This window comes from Rhinoraja longicauda, chromosome 18 (genome assembly GCF_053455715.1).
Source record: "Rhinoraja longicauda isolate Sanriku21f chromosome 18, sRhiLon1.1, whole genome shotgun sequence".
Classification (NCBI taxonomy): domain Eukaryota; kingdom Metazoa; phylum Chordata; class Chondrichthyes; order Rajiformes; family Arhynchobatidae; genus Rhinoraja; species Rhinoraja longicauda.
The window spans coordinates 9,572,280-9,595,974 of NC_135970.1; the positions used below are offsets into that span (position 1 = coordinate 9,572,280).

General features: G+C 44.4%; 1 protein-coding gene across 5 annotated transcripts in view; it reads right to left on the reverse strand.

Moving 5' to 3' along the window:
• prdm11 (PR domain containing 11) overlaps positions 1-23,695 on the reverse strand; it is a 103,468-nt gene that overhangs the window by 67,504 nt on the left and 12,269 nt on the right. For 4 of the 5 annotated variants that reach the window (XM_078415086.1, XM_078415083.1, XM_078415082.1 and 1 more), the window contains exon 2: positions 17,660-17,780. The exons of the other annotated variant lie outside the window; for it this stretch is intronic. In XM_078415086.1, the coding sequence (XP_078271212.1) occupies positions 17,660-17,775 (116 nt within the window). In that variant the 5' untranslated portion in view covers positions 17,776-17,780. The remainder of the gene's footprint in view (positions 1-17,659; positions 17,781-23,695) is intronic. 5 annotated transcript variants of the gene reach the window in all.

Below are 23,695 nucleotides of genomic sequence, written 5' to 3' on the forward strand. Positions count from 1 at the left end.
GAGATGATGGTTCCAAGGAACTTAAATGACTCCACAGATGTGACTATGGTGTTGTTGATGGTGAGTGGCGGGAGGGGGATCTCTTTGAAAGTCTACAATTATTTCCATTGTCTTGAGAGCATTGAGCTCCAGGTTGTTGTGATGGCAGCAGGATGCCAGCTGTGTCACTTCCCATCTGTAGGCAGATTCCTCCCCATCCTGGATCAGTCCAATCAGGGTAGTGTCATCCGCAAACTTGAGGAGCTTGACAGAGGAGTCTGTGGAGGTGCAGTCGTTGGTGTAGAGAGAGTAAAGGAGAGGGGAGAGTACGCAGCCTTTGCGGTGCTCCTATACAGAGGGTCTGCGGGTCCGAGATGTGCTTTCCCAGCCTCACATGCTGCTTCCTGTCCGTCAGGAAGTTGATGATCCACTGACGGAGGGGTTCAGGCACAGTCAGCTGGGAGAGTTTGTAGTGTAGTAGCTCTGGCACAATGGTGTTAAAAGCAGAGCTAAAGTCCACAAACAGAACCCTGGCATAGGTCCCCTTGTGGTCTAGGTGCTGGAGGCACCTAAAGACTGAATAACACAAGTGATGAGAGAGGGTGGTGAAGGATTGTTCATTGCCGATGATTATGAAAGAGACATAAATGGAAGATAAATAAAAGCAGGGAAGGGGAGGGAGGAACTGCGGCATACAAAACATTGCAATCAAAACACTGTAGATGCACAAAAATCTGGAATAAAAATATAGAATGCTGGAAATATACGATGGTCTGGCAACATCGGAATTACACTGAACCTTTTAATATGAACTGTGAACATCTGTGGGCGAGTAATCGCACCAGAAACAGTCTGCCACAGCAAAGTTACCCATTTACTCTGACTTTTCATCTCTATGTTTTTCTGGTAAATTTTCCTCAATGGTGTAAATAACAAGTTGTTTTTACACTGGCACTTGACCATTGGTTGCATTCCCGCTATATTTATTGTGGATACTGAATTAGGGACAGATATCGTATTTATCTAATACTTCAGATGTTTCTTTATTGTCTATTATAATTTATCTTGACATTATCTTTGTGGAATCCCACATTTACTTTCAATCCACTCTACATAGTGAAAGTCAATGATCTTTGAACCACTGCAGGTCACTGTTACGTGGCAGCTGACCGCATGACTGTCAGCACCCCTTCCTCCACGTGACAAAGTGAGTAGGGCCTCAAGCTATCTGTTGCTGTAATCTACTTACCAGCTTCACCTGGAAAGAGCACATTAGAGAGGCCTTGGAACTATTCTGTGATGTGCTGCCTTGGCTGAATAAGTGTTAGTTACGAGATGTTTGCATGTAGGATGCAGGATGCAGAAATAGAAGTGTTGATCTAGTGTTGCCAGGTACATACTGGAGATGTGGTACATGAGCAATGTGTTTAACTATTGCTCCAAGTGCTGGTAGAAGATATTTATTTGACAAATCTGAGCAAAGAATCAAGGTCATTAAACAAATGTCAAAATTGGAATCATGTGCCTGGCACCTCCCTGACAATATCCACTTGTTATTGCTTAAAATTAGACCTCCAAACATGTTCAATCCTGCTTCTTATCCTCACCTCTGCTACCAATACCTGGAGGGCACTGTCTCCAAATCAGGATGCCTACACCCATGTTTGGCTAAGCAGTAGGTCTGACTGCTCCCCAAGCTGTGTTGTAATGTTTCTCAAATGAACCTAAGCAACAAGCATCTCCTTTTTGAGAACTGGAGGAATAACTTCAAATCCAGTTATCTGAACGAGCAGGAATCCTGAATTTACTCTCCATTATTATGCTCTAGAATAAAAACCATTTAAATTACATTGTATAAACATACATGTGTAGGAAAATAACTGCAGATGCTGGTTCAAATCAAAGGTAAACACAAAATGCTGGAGTAACTCAGCAGGTCAGGCAGCATCTCAGGAGAGAAGGAATGGGTGACATTTCGGGTTGAGACCCTTCTTCAGATAAACATACAAATCATTGCACGAGGTGCACATGTGAATTTTATTGTGCAGATAGAATCTGGAAAACCAGTACAGATGCCTCATGCATTCCCATTTTAGCATAATTAACAATTCAAACAAAATTCTGCACAGTGTCTCTCACACTTCAAACTATGGCCTGTTATTCACCTGGCCCTTCCACTAATTATGTACATTATTCTGTCACAAAGCTTTGTTCTATCTGCAAAGGTGATTTTACCTGTTTATCCTTCAAAGATCTTTTCTCCCGAGCCTTCATAAGCCCTTTTTGAATAGCCTCAGATTTCTGCTACTCTATTAAAAGTTCCTAAGTGATAGAAGCAGAATTAGACTATTCAGCCCATCAATACTCCACTATTCAATTATGGCTGATCTATCTTTCCCTCTTAACCCCATTCTCCTGCCTTCTCCTCATAACCCCTGACACCCGTACTCATCAAGAATCTGTCAACAGGCGCCTTATAAATATCCATTGACGGTCTCCACAGCCTTTTGTGGCTATGAATTCCACAGATTCACCACTATAAATTACTTTGGATTTTTTTTGCATAGAGTCATACAGCACGAAAACAAGCCCTTTGCCCAACTTGCCCATGCCTACCAAGATACCCTGGCATCATTGCCAGTCCCATCTGGCCTCATTTGGCCCAATCCCTCCAAACCTTACCTATCCATGCACCTATGCAAAGATCTTTCGACTGCTATTATTGTAGTGTCTGCCTTAATTACCTCCTCTGGCAGCTCGTTCCATATACCCACAACCCTCTGTGTGGAAAAGGTTATCTCTCAGGTTCCTATTAAATCTTTCCCCTCTCATGATTCCCTTCTCAAATCTTTCCCGTGTCCTGATTTATGATTCCCCACTCTGGGTCAAAGACTCTATGCATTCACCATATCTAGCCCCCTCATGATTTTATACACTCCGATTGAAAGATAACTAATAAAACCAATTTGTCACTGGTGTTTTGGTGTGCCCAGCCAGAGTATTGGTGCACTAGAAAGTTGATAATTTTAGATGAAAAGATGGCATGGGCAAACAGTAAACATGGAAGAAGTTGGGAGGCATTAGTTTTGAGGCATTCAATGTTCACTTATCTACTGATAGACAGTAGTGCAGGGTGCCAGGCGGTGGATCCCCCTCCAGCCTCGCTAGCCAGCGCCCCTTTGGTGCTGTTTTTAGACGGCGAGCTGGTGGTGTTACCCGTCTCAAACCGTGCATAAAAAGAGTTCAGGTCATCAGCTAAGGAGGAGCCGGCACTTCCGGTTGAGGGGGTGCTGGACCTGTAGCTAGTTATAGTCCGTAGCCCCTGCCAAAGGCGCCTGGTGTCCTGCTGCTCCATCTGTGACTCCATCTTGTCCCGGTACCTCCTTTTTGCATCCTTCACTGCCCTTCGCAGTCGGTAGGACTCTCCCTTGTAGTCGTCCATGTTGCCGGATGCCAGGCTGGAGTTGTAAGCAGCGGTGCGAGCATTCAAGGCCACGCGAATAGACCTGTCCACCCAGGGTTTTTGGTTAGGGAAGATACTGACCCTTACCGTGGGGATGATGGTATCGGCTATCGCCGGGGATGTGCACACATTCTCGGTGTCCGAGCATGAGGTGAGGTGGACTCTGACGCGTGTGAACACGAGGAAAGCTGGAGGCCCAGATGGTATATCTGGGCGAGTACTAAAGTCTTGTGCTACTCAGCTTGCTCCAGTGCTCACCACAATATTCAACCTCTCCTTGGCAAAGTCCGTGGTCCCTGCATGCTTAAAAAGATCCATCATTGTACCGGTGCCAAAGAATGCCTCTCCAGCGTGTTTAAATGACTACCGACCGGTGGCCCTCACCTCGGTTGTCATGAAATGCTTTGAGAGGCTAGTCAAGAAGCACATCTGCGCCCTCCTTCCTCGCAACATGGACCCACTACAGTTCGCATACCGTCCGAACAGGTCCACGGATGATGCGGTCTCCCAGGTTCTACACACCGCTCTCTCTCATCTGGACAGCCAGGGGGGCTATGTGAGGATGCTGTTCATTGACTTTAGTTCAGCATTCAACACAATAGTCCCCAGCAGACTGGTTGAGAAGCTGCTGGAACTGGGGCTTAGCACCCCTCTGTGTGCCTGGGTCCTGGACATTCTCACTGCCAGGCCCCAAGTGGTCAGGATGGGGGAACACACATCTAGCTCCCTCACCCTGAACATAGGGTTGCGTCCTTAGCCCCCTACTGTACTCCCTGTACACACATGACTGTGGGGCCAGGTTCAGCTCAAACTCCATCATCAAGTTTGCTGATGACACTGCGGTGGTGGGCCGGATCTCCAACAACGATGAGAAGGCCTACCGGGAGGAGGTGGCTGATCTGGCACTCTGGTGTCAGGACAATAGCCTCCTCTTGAATGTCACTAAAACAAAGGAGCTGATTGTGGACTTCAGAAGGGCTAAACATCCAAGGACTTACACGCCACTGGAGATAAATGGGTCGATTGTGGATAGGGTGAGCAGTTTTAAATACTTGGGAGTCCGCATCGCAGAGGATCTTACGTGGGCAACGCACATTGCCACACTGGTGGGTAAGGCTAAGCAGCGCCTTTACCACCTTAGACAACTGAGGAAATTCAGAGTGTCTCTGAAGATCCTTCATTGCTTCTACTCTGGGGCTGTAGAGAGCATCCTGTCCGGCAACATTACAGTCTGGTTTGGGAACAGCTCTGCCCAGGACAGGATGGCCCTGCAGAGAGTAGTGCGTTCGGCAGAACGCACCATGGGAACTACACTCATCCCCCTGCAGGATCTATACATCAGGAGGTGCAGATCCAGAGCAAGTAAGATCATGAGGGACCCCTGCCACCCCAGTAACGGACTGTTCCAGATGCTACGATCAGGCAAACGCCTCCGCTGTCACGCTGTGAAAACGGAGAGGATGAGACGGAGCTTCTTCCCACAGGCCATCAGGACTGTCAACTTTTATAACCCCGGAGACTAAATTTTTTTCGCAGTAATAGTAACTTATTAACTTTATTTATATGCTGTAACTGTAATTCTTTTTGTGCACAACCCGCAGGCATTGCCACTTTCATTTCACTGCACATCGTGTATGTGTATGTGACAAATAAATTTGACTTGACTTGACTTGCTCTTAAATTTCCAGATTCCTATCAACGTTCAATGCTTTGCTGTACATGCTCTAAAATCCTACAGACATCCGAAAGAGCTGGTCGCCATCTGCCGTTAAGAATGGTGGGAGTATTGGAGAGTACAGAGAAAATATCACCGTACTCATACAATATAGCAACAACTCCAATTTGATAGGCAAAGAACAAGACATAGATACAAAATGCTGGGGTAACTCAGTGGGTAAGCAACATCTCTGGAGAAAATGGACAGGGGACGTTTCGGGTCAGGACCAGTCTTTAGACAAGACATATAGTATAAGAAAATAACTGCAGATGCTGGTACAAATCGATTTATTCACAAAATGCTGGAGTAACTCAGCAGGTCAGGCAGCATCTCGGGAGAGAAGGAATGGGTGACGTTTCGGGTCGAGACCCTTCTTCAGACTGATGTCAGGGGGGGCGGGACAAAGGAAGGATATAGGTGGAGACAGGAAGATAGAGGGAGATCTGGGAAGGAGGAGGGGAAGGGAGGGACAGAGGAACTATCTAAAGTTGAAGAAGTCGATGTTCATACCACTGGGCTGCAAACTGCCCAGGTGAAATATGAGGTGCTGTTCCTCCAATTTCCGGTGGGCCTCACTATGGCACGGGAGGAGGCCCATGACAGAAAGGTCAGACTGGGAATGGGAGGGGGAGTTGAAGTGCTCGGCCACCGAGCGCAGGTGTTCAGCGAAGCGATCGCCGAGCCTGCGCTTGGTTTCGCCGATGTAAATAAGTTGACATCTAGAGCAGCGGATGCAATAGATGAGGTTGGAGGAGGTGCAGGTGAACCTTTGTCTCACCTGGAAAGACTGTTTGGGTCCTAGGATGGAGTTGAGGGGGGAGGTAAAGGGACAGGTGTTGCATCTCGTGCAATTGCAAGGGGAAAGTGCCCGGGGTTGGGGTGGTTTGGGTAGGAAGGGACGAGTGGACCAGGGAGTTATGGAGGGAACGGTCTCTGCGGAACGCAGAGAGGGGAGGGGAAGATATGGCCAGTGGTGGGGTCCCGTTGTAGGTGACGGAAATGTTGGTGGATGATATGTTGGATCCGCTGACTGGTGGGGTGGAAGGTGAGAACGAGGGGGATTCTGTCCTTGTTGCGAGTGGGGGGAGGGGGAGCAAGAGCGGAGCTGCGGGATGTAGAAGAGACCCTAGTGAGAGCCTCATCTATAATGGAGGAGGGGGAGCCCCGTTTCCTGAAGAACGAGGACATCTCGGAAGCCCTAGTGTGAAACACCTCATCCTGGGCGCAGATGCGGTGTAGACGGAGGAATTGGGAGTAGGGGATAGACTTTTTGCTGGGGACCGGGTGGGAAGAAGTGTAGTCCAGATAGCTGTGCGAGTCAGAGGGTTTATAGTAAATGTCCGTCACTAGTCTGTCTCCTGTGATGGAGATGGTGAGGTCCAGAAACGGGTGGGAGATGTCGGAGATAGTCCAGGTATATTTAAGGGCAGGATGGAAATTGGAGGTGAAGTGTACGAAGTCAGTGAGTTCTGCATGGGTGCAAGAGGTAGCATCAATGCAATCGTCGATGTAGCGGAGGTAGAGTTCGGGGATGGGGCCAGTGTACGTCTGGAACAGGGATTGTTCGACGTACCCGACAAAGAGGCAGGCGTAGCTAGGGCCCATGCGAGTGCCCATAGCTACGCCTCTGGTTTGGAGGAAGTGGGAGGAGTCAAAGGAGAAGTTGTTGAGGGCAAGAACCAGCTCTGCTAAGCGGAGGAGAGTGTTGGTCGATGGGGATTGGCTGGTTCTACGGTCGAGGAAGAAACGGAGGGCTTCGAGATCATCCTTGTGGGGGATGGAAGTGTAGTTAGACAAGACATGTTGTACTGCAATTTCACGGTTCTGTTAGGCTTTCTTTCATTTTATTTCTCCAAATATTTTTTTCTCTAGTCTCCCCTTCATCCTTTGTAAAGCATTCCATGTCAGGAAGTCATAATATAGCCCGAGCTTTTCTAAAAGCTATAAAAACATACTTACCATATGGTCACTTGAGCCAAATCCTTTACATTTCAACTGATTATGTTTCCAGTATGAGGCCAAAGGTTACAACCGGGAATAGATTTACAACAAAAATACACACTGACGTAAGAAAAAGAAATAAACATTTAAACCTAGATGAACTAACTATAAGACTTCATCAATAGTTCATAACAACTTAAAAAAATCAGTAGAAGACTTTTATTGTGTACAAGGAAAGCAAATGCCAAATGATTACCATCAATCAAACAACTATTCTATTCTGAAAGACCATTGGATAAACAGAGATTTTTGATGCATACATTCCTAGGTTTTTTAAAAAACATGGCCAATGGTTATGTCAAGTCAAATAATTATATTTTCATACTCACACTCATTGCACTTCCCCTGAAATCTTTCCTCAAATTCATTATAATTCCCCAAGAGAAATTTATGGCAGTTGTTTCCTGTATATATTATTGGTGTAAAGTGTGACAATTCTGCCTGTGAGAGCCTAACTTTCCCCCATAAAATTGTAGACAATGTCTGAATGTAGACTTTGCCATGTCTTTTTCCAAACGAACAAATGGCACTTTGTTTATATCAATAGGCAATAGGTGCAGGAGTAGGCCATTCGGCCCTTCGAGCCAGCACTGCCATTCAATGTGATCATGGCTGATCATCCACAATCAGTACCCCGTTCCTGCCCTCTCCACATACCCCCTGACTCTGCTATCATTAAGAGCTCTATCTAACTCTCTCTTGAAAGCATCCAGAAAATTGGCCTCCACTGCCTTCTGAGGCAGAGACTTCCACAGATTTACAACTCTCCGAGTGAAAAAGTTTTTCCTCATCTCCGTTCTAAATGGCCTACCCCTTATTCTTAAACTGTGGCCCCTGGTTCTGGACTCCCCCAACATTGGGAACATGTTTCTTGCCTCTAGCGTGTCCAATCCCTGAATAATCTTATATGTTTAAATAAGATCCCTTCTCGTCCTTCTAAATTCCAGTGTATACATGCCCAGTCGCTCCAGTCTTTCAACATACGACAATCCCGCCATTCCTGGAATTAACCTAGTGAACCTACGCTGCACTCCCTCAATAGCAAGAATGTCCTTCCTCAAGTTTGGAGACCAAAACTGCACACAGTACTCCAGGTGTGGTCTCACTAGGGCCCTGTACAACTGCAGAAGGACCTCTTTGCTTCTATACTCAACTCCTCTTGTCATGAAGGCCAACATGCCATTAGCTTTTTTCACTGCCTGCTGTACCTGCATGCTTACTTTCAGTGACTGATGAACAAGGACACCCAGATCTCGTTGTACGTCCCCTTTTCCTAACTTGACACCATTCAGATAATAATCTTCCTTCCTGTTCTTACCACCAAACTGGATAACCTCACATTTATCCACATTAAACTGCATCTGCCATGCATCTGCCCACTCACACAACCTGTCTAAGTCACCCTGCATCCTCATAGCATCCTCCTCACACTTCACACTGCCACCCAGCTTTGTGTCATCTGCAAATTTGCTAATGTTACTTTTAATCCCTTCATCTGTCATTAATGTATATTGTAAATAGCTGTGGTCCCAGCACCGAGCCTTGCGGTACCCCACTAGTCACTGCCTGCCATTCTGAAAGGGACCCGTTAATCCCTACTCTTTGTTTCCTGTCTGCCAACCAATTTTCTATCCATGTCAGCACCCTACCCCCAATACCATGTGCTCTAATCTTGCCCACTAATCTCCTATGTGGGACCTTATCAAAGGCTTTCTGAAAGTCCAGGTACACTACATCCACTGGCTCTCCCTTGTTCATTTTCCTAGTTACATCCTCAAAAAATTCCACAAGATTAGTCAAGCATGATTTCCCCTTCGTAAATCCATGCCGACTCGGAACGCTCCTGTTACTGCTATCCAAATGTTCTGCAATTTCTTCTTTTATAATTGACTCCAGCATTGTCCCCACCACTGATGTCAGGCTAACTGGTCTATAGTTTCCCGTTTTCTCTCTCCCTTCTTTCTTAAAAATTGGGATAACAAGCTGAGCACTAAAGTAAGTGCCAATCACAGTTGAGCAGGCAGTTTAAAAAGAGCGCCAAAAGGAAGCTAGTAGTCAATTTCAAAAGTCCGGGAGCAGAGCAAGGACGCCCGTTGGCTGAGCACTAAAGTAAGTGCCAATCACAGTTGAGCAGGCAGTTTAAAAAGAGCGCCAAAAGGAAGCTAGTAGTCAATTTCAAAAGTCCGGGAGCAGAGCAAGGACGCCCGTTGGCTGAGCACTAAAGTAAGTGCCAATCACAGTTGAGCAGGCAGTTTAAAAAGAGCGCCAAAAGGAAGCTAGTAGTCAATTTCAAAAGTCCGGGAGCAGAGCAAGGACGCCCGTTGGCTGAGCACTAAAGTAAGTGCCAATCACAGTTGAGCAGGCAGTTTAAAAAGAGCGCCAAAAGGAAGCTAGTAGTCAATTTCAAAAGTCCGGGAGCAGAGCAAGGACGCCCGTTGGCTGAGCACTAAAGTAAGTGCCAATCACAGTTGAGCAGGCAGTTTAAAAAGAGCGCCAAAAGGAAGCTAGTAGTCAATTTCAAAAGTCCGGGAGCAGAGCAAGGACGCCCGTTGGCTGAGCAATAAAGTAAGTGCTAGTTTAAGTGAGAAGTCAGGTAAATTGGACAATCAGGCAATTTAATTGGTAATATAAGCAATACTTGCAAAAGGGTGCAGCCCTGTTCAGGTGCAGCCCAGTGAGGGAAGTGCCCAGTGAGAAAAGTGCGAGTCTTCGGCGAGGAGGCTGAGGTGAGGAGGATACGATTGTTTTAAGCCAGAGCTGGTTATAGGCACAAGGTGATGGCGGAAAAGTTGGTGCGGTGTGTTTCCTGCAGGATGTGGGAAGACAGGGACGTCGCGGGAGCTTCTGGGAGCTACACCTGCAAGAACTGTGTCCAGGTGCAGCTCCTGAAGGGACGTGTGGTGGAGAGGCAGTTGGATGACCTCAGGGCCATCCGGGAATGCGAGAGTTTCCTCGACAGGACCTATTGTGAGGCTGTCACGCCAAGGGTCCAGGTCGAGCGAAGGTGGGAGACTGTTTCCGGGGGGAGTGGACGTGGACTACAGGACACCCCAGTGGCTGTGCCTATTGCAAATAGGTATACCCTCTTGGGAACTGTCGGGGCAGAAGACGTTTCCAGTCCGAGTGGCGGACCTGTTGGCAAGGATACACGACAGGGGAGACCGAAGTCTGGAAGAGCCGTAGTGGTCGGTGACTCCATAGTCCGAGGGACGGACAGAAGATTCTGTGGCAGCAGGAGGGACTTGAGGATGGTCTGTTGCCTCCCTGGTGCCAGGGTTCAACACATCACAGACCGGCTTCAGAAAATCCTAGTGAGGGAAGGCGATCAACCTGAAGTCGTTGTGCACGTGGGCACGAATGACGTCGGGCGGAAGAGGAAGGAGGTGCTACAGCGGGAGTTTAGAGAGTTGGGAAAAGCGCTGAGAAGTAGGACGTCGAAGGTGGTTATCTCTGGACTGCTACCGGTACCTCGTGCTGGTGAGGCCAGGAACAGAGAGATAGAGGGTATGAATTTATGGCTGAGGGGCTGGTGCAGAGAGCAGGGATTTAGATTTCTGGACCACTGGGATCTCTTCTGGGCTAGGGGTGACTTGTACAAAAGGGACGGGTTGCATCTTAACAGCAGGGGGACAAACATTCTGGCAGGCAGGTTTGCTAGTGTGACACCTGTGGCTTTAAACTAAGTAGTGGGGGGGAGGGGTTAACAAATTGTGAATATGAAGATGAGGTCAAAGGGAATACAGGAGATATTGCAAAAGACTCTCGGAAGAATGGGAACAGAAGTTCTAGAGCGGAAAAGAAATTAAGGGCAGGGCCAATTGTGAACGATGTGAGAGAGGAGGTAAATACAGAAGTTAAAGTGTTGTACTTAAATGCGCGTAGTATAAAAAATAAAGTGGATGAGCTTGAGGCTCAGTTAGTCATGGGCAAGTATGATGTTGTAGGGATCACTGAGACATGGTTACAAGAGGACCAGGGCTGGGAACTGAATATTCAGGGGTACACAACGTATAGAAAAGACAGACAGGTGGGCAGAGGGGGTGGGGTTGCTCTGATGGTAAGGAATGATATTCATTCCCTTGCAAGGGGTGACATAGAATCAGGAGATGTTGAATCAGTATGGATAGAAATGAGAAATTGTAAGGGTAAAAAGACCCTAATGGGAGTTATCTATAGGCCCCCAAACAGTAGCCTCGACATAGGGTGCAAGTTGAATCAGGAGATAAAATTGGCGTGTCAAAAATGTAATGCTACGGTGGTTATGGGAGATTTCAACATGCAGGTAGACTGGGAAAATCAGGTTGGAAATGGACCCCAGGAAAGAGAGTTTGTAGAGTGCCTTCGAGATGGATTCTGAGAACAGCTTGTACTGGAGCCTACCAGGGAGAAGGCAATTCTGGATTTAGTGTTGTGTAATGATCCTGATCTGATAAGGGGACTAGAGGTAAAAGAGCCATTAGGAGGCAGTGATCACAACATGATAAGTTTTACTCTGCAAATGGAAAGGCAGAAGGGAAAATCGGAAGTGTCGGTATTACAGTATAGCAAAGGGGATTACAGAGGCATGAGGCAGGAGCTGGCCAAAATTGATTGGAAGGAGGCCCTAGCAGGGAAGACGGTAGAACAGCAATGGCAGGTATTCCTGGGAATAATGCAGAGGTTGCAGGATCAATTTATTCCAAAGAGGTGGAAAGACTCTAAGGGGAGTAAGAGACACCTGTGGCTGACGAGGGAAGTCAGGGACAGCATAAAAATTAAGGAGAGGAAGTATAACATAGCAAAGAAGAGTGGGAAGACAGAGGATTGGGACTCTTTTAAAGAGCAACAAAAGTTAACTAAAAAGGCAATACGGGGAGAAAAGATGAGGTACGAGGGTAAACTAGCCAATAATATAAAGGAGGATAGCAAAAGTTTTTTTAGGTACGTGAAGAGGAAAAAAATAGTCAAGGCAAATGTGGGTCCCTTGAAGACAGAAGCAGGGGAATTTATTATGGGGAACAAAGAAATGGCAGACGAGTTAAACCGTTACTTTGGATCTGTCTTCACTGAGGAAGATACACACAATCTCCCAAATGTTCTAGGGGCCGGAGAACCTAGGGTGATGGAGGAACTGAAGGAAATCCACATTAGGCAGGAAATGGTTTTGGGTAGACTGATGGGACTGAAGGCTGATAAATCCCCAGGGCCTGATGGTCTGCATCCCAGAGTACTTAAGGAGGTGGCTCTAGAAATAGTGGAAGCATTGGAGATCATTTTTCAATGTTCTATAGATTCAGGATCAGTTCCTGTGGATTGGAGGATAGCAAATGTTATCCCACTTTTTAAGAAAGGAGGGAGAGAGAAAACGGGTAATTATAGACCAGTTAGTCTGACATCAGTGGTGGGGAAGATGCTGGAGTCAATTATAAAAGACGAAATTGCTGAGCATTTGGATAGCAGTAACGGGATCATTCCGAGTCAGCATGGATTTACGAAGGGGAAATCATGCTTGACAAATCTACTGGAATTTTTTGAGGATGTAACTAGGAAAATTGACAAGGGAGAGTCAGTGGATGTGGTGTACCTCGACTTTCAGAAAGCCTTCGACAAGGTCCCACATAGGAGATTAGTGGGCAAAATTAGGGCACATGGTATTGGGGGTAGGGTACTGACATGGATAGAAAATTGGTTGACAGACAGAAAGCAAAGAGTGGGGATAAATGGGTCCCTTTCGGAATGGCAGGCAGTGACCAGTGGGGTACCGCAAGGTTCGGTGCTGGGACCCCAGCTATTTACGATATACATTAATGACTTAGACGAAGGGATTAAAAGTACCATTAGCAAATTTGCAGATGATACTAAGTTGGGGGGTAGTGTGAATTGTGAGGAAGATGCAATAACGCTGCAGGGTGACTTGGACAGGTTGTGTGAGTGGGCGGATACATGGCAGATGCAGTTTAATGTAGGTAAGTGTGAGGTTATTCACTTTGGAAGTAAGAATAGAAAGGCAGATTATTATCTGAATGGTGTCAAGTTAGGAGGAGGGGGAGTTCAACGAGATCTGGGTGTCCTAGTGCATCAGTCAATGAAAGGAAGCATGCAGGTTCAGCAGGCAGTGAAGAAAGCCAATGGAATGTTGGCCTTCGTAACAAGAGGAGTTGAGTATAGGAGCAAAGAGGTCCTTCTACAGTTGTACCGGGCCCTGGTGAGACCGCACCTGGAGTACTGTGTGCAGTTTTGGTCTCCAAATTTGAGGAAGGATATTCTTGCTATGGAGGGCGTGCAGCGTAGGTTCACTAGGTTAATTCCCGGAATGGCGGGACTGTCGTATGATGAAAGGCTGGAGCGATTGGGCTTGTATACACTGGAATTTAGAAGGATGAGGGGGGATCTTATTGAAACATATAAGATAATTAGGGGATTGGACACATTAGGGGCAGATAACATGTTCCCAATGTTGGGGGAGTCCAGAACAAGGGGCCACAGTTTGAGAATAAGGGGTAGGCCATTTAGAACGGAGATGAGGAAGAACTTTTTCAGTCAGAGGGTGGTGAAGGTGTGGAATTCTCTGCCTCAGAAGGCAGTGGAGGCCAGTTCGTTGGATGCTTTCAAGAGAGAGCTGGATAGAGCTCTTAAGGATAGCGGAGTGAGGGGGTATGGGGAGAAGGCAGGAACGGGGTACTGATTGAGAGTGATCAGCCATGATCGCATTGAATGGCGGTGCTGGCTCGAAGGGCTGAATGGCCTACTCCTGCACCTATTGTCTATTGTCTATTGTCTATTGTCTATTAGCTACCCTCCAATCCACAGGAACTGATCCTGAATCCATAGAACATTATCATGTGATGTAATGTGCAAAATAGAGAGCATCTTGCTCAATCGCTGTAAATTGCACGATTATTGCAAACATTAAAATCATTTGAATATAATAAATTTCAGAAATTGATCCACAAAGTGGAGTTTCAACAGTCTCATCCTCACTCTAGATTAATAAATAGTCACAAGTTGATGATGCAATAACTGTTATATAACCAAATCATGTTATTTATTTGGACAGTTTAAATGTTTCTAAATAGATAGAAATTATTAAATAAATGTTCATGAATGTCACATCCAAATTCTTTTTTGATTTAGCAAGGAAGTAAATCTATTCATTAGCAAGCTGCATTTTATGAGAATATTGGCAATGCTAATGCTCAATGAATCCTAACTTTTGACGGTTGGACAAGCTAAATATAGCATTATTTTCCTCAAACTACATACGTCGGGAATTAATGAGGAACAAAATATCTGTCTTTATTCCTTGATAAATGTTCCTGTCATGATACCAATCTCAATATCTTTAGTGCCACTGCATCTTGGCACTATCATGCATATTTTCTTCTGCTCCTGTGCTCCCTCATATTTCCAAAATATTTCTGTTTAACATTGTTAAATTATTACAATACACAGCTTGAATCATCGTCTACTGGTCATAAACAAATAACCTTATCATCAGCACAGAGTATTGTATTAATTGTGTTTATACCACAGGACAAATATATGAATGTGCTGTCAATGGTTTCTGCAGAGTTACATTGCAAAAATATCTTTTCAGAAATTTGCTAGGTTAATTAGTACCCGATTAAAGCCCAGTTTCTTGCATGCTCTTGGTTGTAAAGACATATTTCTACCCTTTTGATATTTACCTCCAATTGCCCTTTCAACCATGTCAATAAATGAATGTTTGTTTTAACTTTCTATCATCATATCATCATATCATATATATACAGCGCGGAAACAGGCCTTTTCGGCCCACCAAGTCCGCGCCGCCCAGCGATCCCCGTATATTAACACTATCCTACACCCACTAGGGACAATTTTTTACATTTACCCAGCCAATTAACCTACAAACCTGTACGTCTTTGGAGTGTGGGAGGAAACCGAAGATCTCGGAGAAAACCCACGCAGGTCACGGGGAGAACGTACAAACTCCTTACAGTGCAGCACCCGTAGTCAGGATCGAACCTGAGTCTCCGGCACTGCATTCGCTGTAAAGCAGCAACTCTACCGCTGCGCTACCGTGCCTCTTTTATTTTTCTCAGAATTACATTCCTGTTACATATTGCAGTTAGAAATCTTACACAATGTTCAGTATCACAACTACTGACCACCCTACCAAAGGGATTTATAAGAGGCTCTGCTTCAAAAAGGCTGCCAGTATCATCAAAGACCCAGACCAACCTGGCTATGCTCTCATGACGATCCTATCATCGGGAAAAATGTAAAGGAGTTAGTCTGAAAACTGTGACCGCCAGATTCAAGAATACCTTCTTCCCAATACCCATCAGGCTCTTGAAAACTACATGACACTAACCCCAACTATGAACTCTGTCTTTGGAGGCATGGAGTACTTTGTGGTTGTTATGTACTAGTATTGGGGTTATTAATTTATTGAGTTATTGTTTATTATATTGTCTATGTGTATTGTGTTTATAGGCCTGTAATGCTACTGCAAATGATCGAAACAGCATTACAAGCCTGTAAACACAATACACATTGTGAGAGCACCCCCTCCCTCAGATGGCACTCTGATCCGCTGACTGCCCAGCAGAGGCCAATTCCCAGCATCATTGGTAACAGCTGGGTCCAATTAGCAGATACTGATTCCTTGAACCGTGTCAGCTTTCTCCCTTTAAAACCCAAGCATTTTAGCCAGAAGGAAGAAGCTGTGAGAAGGCGGACAAAGTGAGATGTCTCCCTGCTAGCTGTGGTCCCTGTCAGAGGATCAAGGAAGACTGCCACCGGGACAAACCCAAGAGCACCAGTGCCACAGGTGGTCGAGACTAGGCTGTTGGAAAGAAGCCCTAGATAGCCAGTGCCTCTACTGAGGCTAAGACTGAGTGGCCCGAGCAAGCCTAATCGCTAGTGCTGCCTTGTGTCCACGGACGAGAGGCAGCGCCCATACAGAGGCACAGACTGAGCCGTAAGGATAATCCAGAGACCACCAGTGCCTCCTCTCGAGGCAACGGTGAACTCAAAGGTCAGTTTATTGTCACGTGTACCAGTGCAGGGAGAAGCCCAAGATCTCCACAACCCCTCCTTCAAAGACCAGGACAGAGCTGCTGGGACAATGCACCCTGATGGCGAGGGACAGTGCCCCCCGTGCAAATAATATATATTATGTGATATATATATATATATATATATATACACTGCGAGTATTGGTGTGGACATACAGCTAGATTGACCTGATTAACCTAGACAAAATGATACACAAAAAAGTAAGAATTTAATTGTTCTATTAGAATATATGGTGACTAAACACTCTTGACACTTGAGGTGTTGGTAGAAATTCAAAATTAATGCCTTACTGTTGCAGTTCACATCAAGTCCTCCCGAGGTGATCATAAGCTATATTTGATTATTAACCCGAATGCTGGTGTGCCCTCCAACCCTTTTAAGGCTGATTTGCTCTTTTCTCACTCCACCCAAAAAAGGCAGATGGTATTATTATCAAACCATACCTACTTTCAATACATTTTGTACTTCCTTTGAGGAAAAATGTCTTTATTCACAGCTTGGTCACAAGAAAATGAATCTCCAGTACTGGTTAATAGCTTTGGTATTCTTGAACAAACAACTCGGAAGCTAACTTATATAGAGTTTGCTATTTTAAATCACAACTCATCTCAAAGAAAGCACTGTGGTAAAATGAATAGCTCAAAATGCAATATAATATAAGTGGAGGGGGCAAATTTGGGCCCCATATCTGAGAAATTATGAGCTGGCTCTGGAGAGGGTACAGAGGAGGTTTACAAGAATGATTCCAGGAATGAGTGGATTAGCAAATGATGAGTGCTTGACTCACTGGAGTTTAAAAGGTTGAGGGGGAACCTCATTGAAACTTACAGAATAATGAAAGGCATAGAGAGGATGTGGAAAGGATGTTTCCACTGGTGGGAGAGTCTAGATCCAGAGGTCAGCCTCAGAATTAAAGGGCACTCTCTTAGAAAGGAGATGGGGGGGGAATTTCTTTAGTCAGAGGGTAGTTAATCTGTGGAACTCATTCTTTAGTCAGAGGGTGGTCAGAGACCAAGTCGGTGGATATTTTTAAGGCAGAGATAGTCAAATTCTTGATTGGAATGGGTGTCAAGGGTTATGGGGAGAGGCAGGAAAATGAGATTAGGAGGCAGAGAGATCAGCCATGATTGAATGGCGGAGTAGACTCGACGGGCCGAATGGCCTAATTCTACTATAACTTGTGAACGTGCATATCTTAATATTTAAAAAAATGCAATGTACAAAAAACACAAATGTTACCAAGAATTGGAAATGAAAAGGACAATTTAATTTTTGATGCTTCAAAAATATGCCATATAATATGGCATATAATAATATTCAATTCACCATTACACTCTTGCAAACTGCAATAATTCATACACACCTTTTTTTATAGATTCTGGGTAAATTTGTTTCGTGCTTTGCATATAACTGGAAATAGCATCTGATTCACATTATATATTTATTTTGTTGCTTACCACTGCCCATACTTTGCTTCCTCTTCAGGCAACACTTTCTCGATCTTCACCCTCGCAGCTATTTGTCCTTGGTCTAATTGGTCTTTGATTTGCTTCGAAGGCCAGTTTTCATTCATTTTATCTACAAAATAAAGTGAATGTCTGAATTTGTTTTTAAAAGCAGCTTTTAAATGTCTGAATTTATGAAGCAGGATTATTTAATTCTAGGAATTGTGAAAGGGCATTCCACGGCACCCATTACCTGTATTATGTTTGCAGAACAAATATAAATGATTCCAAGCAACAAATCTAGCATCTGCTTACTGCCTCTTCTCCAGTTCAAACCAGAGGCTGAGACTTAGCAGCCGGCAAGTGCAGGTTTGGTAATTAAGTAACAAAAAAAATTAAGGAATATAGGAATATAGGAATAAGGAATATAGGAATATAGGAATATAGGAATAAGGAATATAGAAAAACAGGTAATTGAACAAGGTAATTGTAATGGCAGTTTCTATACCTTCTCAAAGCCCAACTTCGATAACCATTACTTCTCGGAGATGGAATGGAGGTATAGCTTACGCACACACCGCACTCTGAGATAACAAAAACAAATCTTCCAAACGCTGTTTCTTGATTAATTGGTCTTTATAAAAGTAGCACAAATCAAAGAGTAATTCATAACTTTTTGTTCTTATCAACTGTTTCTTCTTCAAACAATACAGCAAAAATCATGTAGTCGTTACCGTGTGGTCCTTGTGAGTGTAGCTGGCGCGGGTGTGGCAGTCGTGAGTGTGGCAGACGTGAGTGTGACTGGCGCGAGCGTGGTAAAAAACTGTATTCTCTCCATCATCCGAGACTAAACTGACCCACAATCTCTGTCGCTACGCTAGCCTCCCTCCCATGTAGACACTCCCCATTACATATCAAATCACACCCACAAGCATGCAAAACAGACAGAAACTAGAAATATTAAACATAGCCATAATACAATGACAGTAACTAAATTAAGCGTAAATGGCCCCTAATTGTTCTGCGTATATATCGAAGCAATTACCAATAGATTAAAAGGAGCTACAAAAGCTTAATATTTATCAAAAAGAAAAGTAATATGCATTATATGTTGGCATTCAAACTTCTTTAGCGATTCTTCAATCTTCTCCTTCATCTTCTAGAAGCAGATATATCTTGGTTATCGGTCTTACCTAGATGTTGTCCTTAGTCTGAAGTCGTACAGTACGCACAAAACCTTTAACGTCTGACATGATCTCCAGTATCCTTTTACGAAGTTTCGACAACATGGGAATTTTTCCTCCATGTTCATGAATATGTCGTAACAGCAATGTTGAAATATGAAAGTCCTTCGAGAGAATAATAGGACGCTTAGCTTCTTCAGGCATTGCTAGTTTATTTAGGCGACCACCTACTCTCAGATGTCCTTTATCCAGTATCGGGTCAAGCCTGTATAAACAACTACTTCTTTTAACACCATGTTCACCAGCTTGTAAGGCTGATAGCTCTTCCTTATATTTTTGTCTTTGACATAAAGAGATAACTGCATTTTCCGCCTTAAAAAGATCATCCGGACACAAACACTGTCCCCGGTATGATGCCTTAAAGACTTGCATGTCTTCATTCTTCATCAACCTTTTCTTTCAGCTTGCCAGGATGTTTCAAAGCTACTCATAGCAGCCCAAGTTTCCTTTCTCTTACGAGTCCACTACAAAAGCATTGTTTTTAATTTAAAAACCAAGCCACCCGTCTTCAACTTATTCCATGATGAGAAGTGGGTAATTAAATAGTTTGTTGATCCAATGGGTCCTTAATAATGGCGTTCACTAAGATGTCTTGCTTGATCTCCGGATCATTAGCAGAGATTTCAGTTTCCAGGTTAAACTTTGGCCATTCTCGGTCTGGTTTACAGAGAAACTCTGGCCCATTGATCCATCTCTTCCTGCTTAAGAAGCGGGCTGGTGTTAATCTTCTAGAGGCTTCATCTGCAGGATTTTCCTTGGTATTAATATACTTCCACTGTGATACATTAGTAGCATCCCTTATAAAAGAGATCCTGTTTGCGACAAATGTTAGGGAGCGTTTATTTTCATTGTTGATGTACCTAAGCACTGTCCTATCAGTCCAGAAGGTAGATTCCTCCAGCTTAAGCTGCAGTTCCTTTTGCAACAATATGTCAATTCTGACAGCTGAGACTGTGGCTGCAAGCTCCATTCTGGGAATCGTCATTTGCTTCAATGGTGCCACTCTGGCCTTTCCCATTAAGAATGCAGCATGTACTTCATTGTTATAATTTTCCAGTCTCAGATATGAAACAGTACCGTAACCACTTTCACTTGCGTCAGAAAAGTGATGCAGCTGTGCAAATTTGACTCGACCAAAGTTTGTAGGCTTCATACACCGGTCCACTCTGAACTCCGAGATCTTGTCGAGATCTTCTAACCACTCTGTCCATCACAGAGAAGATTTGCGTTATACTCTCATCCCATCCAAGTTTCTTCTTAGAGATCCTGCAAAATTAACTCGGCTGGTTGTGTAAATGGTGCAAGAAATCCCAAAGGGTCGTAAACAGAACCAATCACAGACAGGATGCCCCGTCTTGTACATGGTCGATCCTGAATCGAAATTCTGAACTTGAACACATCTGTTTCAATGCACGAGTGCAATCCCAATGCTCTCTGCATTGGCAGATTGTCTTTGTCCAAATCCAACTCCCTGGTCTCCTTGGCTCTGTTATCTAGTGGAATGGTTTCCAATACAGCACGGCTGTTGCTAATCCATTTGTTGGAACTATCATAGGTTGAAAGACTGGAGCGACTAGGCTTGTATACACTGGAATTTAGAAGGATGAGAGGAGATCTTATCGAAACGTATAAGATTATTAAGGGGTTGGACACGTTAGAGGCAGGAAACATGTTCCCAATGTTGGGGGAGTCCAGAACAAGGGGCCACAGTTTAAGAATAAGGGGTAGGCCATTTAGAACTGAGATGAGGAAAAACTTTTTCAGTCAGAGAGTTGTGAATCTGTGGAATTCTCTGCCTCAGAAGGCAGTGGAGGCCAATTCTCTGAATGCATTCAAGAGAGAGCTGGATAGAGCTCTTAAGGATAGCGGAGTCAGGGGGTATGGGGAGAAGGCAGGAACGGGGTACTGATTGAGAATGATCAGCCATGATCACATTGAATGGCGGTGCTGGCTCAAAGTGGCCGAATGGCCTCCTCCTGCACCTATTGTCTATTGTCTATTGACTATCATCCCTTGTTGCAGAGGGAAGTCAAATGTTTTACCATTTGAATCGCTTCTTGTTCCGTAGACATGGATTTTAAACAATCGTCCACATAGAAATTGCTCTTTACCGTGTTGTCACTTCTTCTGGAAAGTGAGCTTTATTGTCCTCAGCGGTTTTCCTCAATGCCAAGATTGCCCAACTTGTGATGACACTGCTCCAAAGAGATGTACCTTCATCTGGTATTCAATGAGATCTTGTTGTGCATCACCATCTGGCCATCATAGGAATCGCAAGTAGTTGATATGCTTTTCCGATACCTTGACCTGATGAAACATTGCCTTGATATCCGCCATCAAAGCTACCGGCTCTTGTCTGAATCTGATGAGAACTCCGATGAGTGAGCTCGTTAGGTCTGGACCCTGCAGCAGTTGACAGTTTAGTGATTTACCCTTGAAAACCGCAGCACAGTCGAAGACCACTCGTAACAGATTCCTTTCTCCTTCAAGAAGTCAATCTTATCTTTATATTCCTTCTTTTTGAATTTTCGACACCATCTTATAGTGTGACCAACTTCATTACATGAAAAACAAAACCCTTGTGGCTTAATAGTAGATACATCCATTTTCATTCTGTCCTTCGTTTCTACGGGTATTACGGCAGCAGCAAAACTGCTTTCCTTAGGTCCTGATCTTCCCTTGGTTTTAGCAAAGGTAGAGCCTTTGACAATTGCTGATTTAGGATCCTGAATATTCCCATAGCATAGGTTTGACATTAACCGTACTTCTCTTTCCATGAAATTCACCAGGTCAGGAAGCATGGCCTCTCTACCATCAACCTCCTGTATCAGGCCTGCTTTATTTCTCCACTTTTCTCTAAGCCTATAGGGCAGTTTTAGAACGATAGCCTTCATATTACTAACAACATTAATTTCTTCCATGTGGATGCTATTTCTCATTGAATTATAACAACCCCTAAGAAATATCGCAAACTCATGCAAAGCCTTCACATCTTCCGCCTTGATAACCGACCAAGCAAAGGCCTTTTTCATGTATACGTTAGCAATCTTCTGTTTGTTTCCAAAATGCTCTTCAAGCAATTCTCTTGCCTTTTGATAGCCCTCACCTGCAGGCAAATGTCGACAACTCTTAACAGGCTGCTTCGAATATCCGCTTGTGTATTGCTCCAGAAATTGTAAGCGATCTCTGTGACTTGTAGTTTTCATTTCCACTCCTTCTTCAAACGCTACTGTGAAAGTTTCATATTGTAAAGGATCACCATCATATTTAGGAATTTCCATTGGGGGTTAGGTGACAGATTTTGTTGAACCATGAGCTCGCTGAGTCTCGTTTGATTCCTTACCAATTTATAGAATTCATTTTGAAATCCCTGGCTTAGTGCAGATCGATCCGGATAAATTTTGTCACGAGCCCCATAATCAGTTGTTTGTCTCTGGCTGGGTGCAGGTAACTGATGAACAGGCCTCTGAGAAGAGTACTGGGTTGGCTCTTTTCGAACCTTAACAGACATCCCAAAGGTAGGTTGCTTCAGTCTAGCACCCGGTTGCTTTGGTGAAGTTTTGTCAGCCATCCACTTACCCAGTGGCAGTTTGGCATCACGAGACCAGACTGGCTCTGGCTGTGGGTTGACTTTAGCTGTTGTTTCCAGCTTAGTAGCTCCTTCTTGGATTAAAGAACTCTTCTTCTGAGATACTCTCGAGCTGCATTTTGATCTTTGGCCTTCCAGTATGTCCCTCCTTGCCCCAGCAGCTGCCAGCTTCGTGGCTATTTCCAACCTTTCCTTCTCTCTCTTCAGCTGTTCTGCTTGTCTTTTCAGCTGTTCTTCTTGTCTTTCAGCCTCGCTTCAGCTGTTCTTCTTGTCTCACAGCCTCTCTCTTCAGCTGTTCTTCTTGTCTCTCAGCCTCTCTCTTCAGCTGTTCTTGTCTTTCCAGCTGTTCTGCTTGTCTTTTCAACTGTTCTGTTTGTCTCAGCCTCTCTTCAGCTGTTCTTGTTCCTCAATCTCATATTTTTTCTCTTAAGGCAGCAGCTTCTCTGGAGCAACCAACTCAGCTTCAGCTTCCATTTGAGCAGAGACCCTCGTAGTTGAACTGGCTACAGAACCAGATTTACGTTTAGATCTTCGCGTTGAAACGTTTGAGACACTATCCTGAGGTGTAATTTCTTCTCCCACTTCAACACCTTGTTGCATCGCACCTTCTACTGTAGAGTGCAATGTTTGAGCTATGGTTTCAGACAACCACTTCTCCGCGTCAGCCATGAAACCATCAAAAAATTCCACCCTCTCTTGGAACCACTGAGTGTGCCATTCGAGTTGTTCCTTTAGTAGTTGTAAACACCGTATTGAGTGTTGTTTTTCTCCAACCCCATGGCAAAGGTTGAGTAGTTGATCCAGATTAGATTGTACAGTGTTTGCATTCTCATCTGATTCCATTAGTTCCTTCTGATATTCAATTAATTTGATGACTTACTTCCACAAACCTTGTCTCCCTCCTTCTGGCATCTTTCCAGATAGGCTGCCTGCCCTTTTCCGAAAGTTTAATGTCTCTTTTCTCATATCTTTTGATTTTGGCTCTGCATCTCCCTCCTGTGGCAGTTCTTCATACTTACCTGATGGAAGATCCATGATGAATTGGTGCTTATCGCCATGTTCCAGAAACACCAGAAGAATTCAAAACAGAATGAGTAATTTTTCAAAACACATCACTAATTCCAAGGCCGAGAATCTTCGGCCAGTACCTATGGTAAACAATCGCTAGCTGAGCACCTTATCTTGTAGAAGTTCACAAAATCATTAATTTTCAAG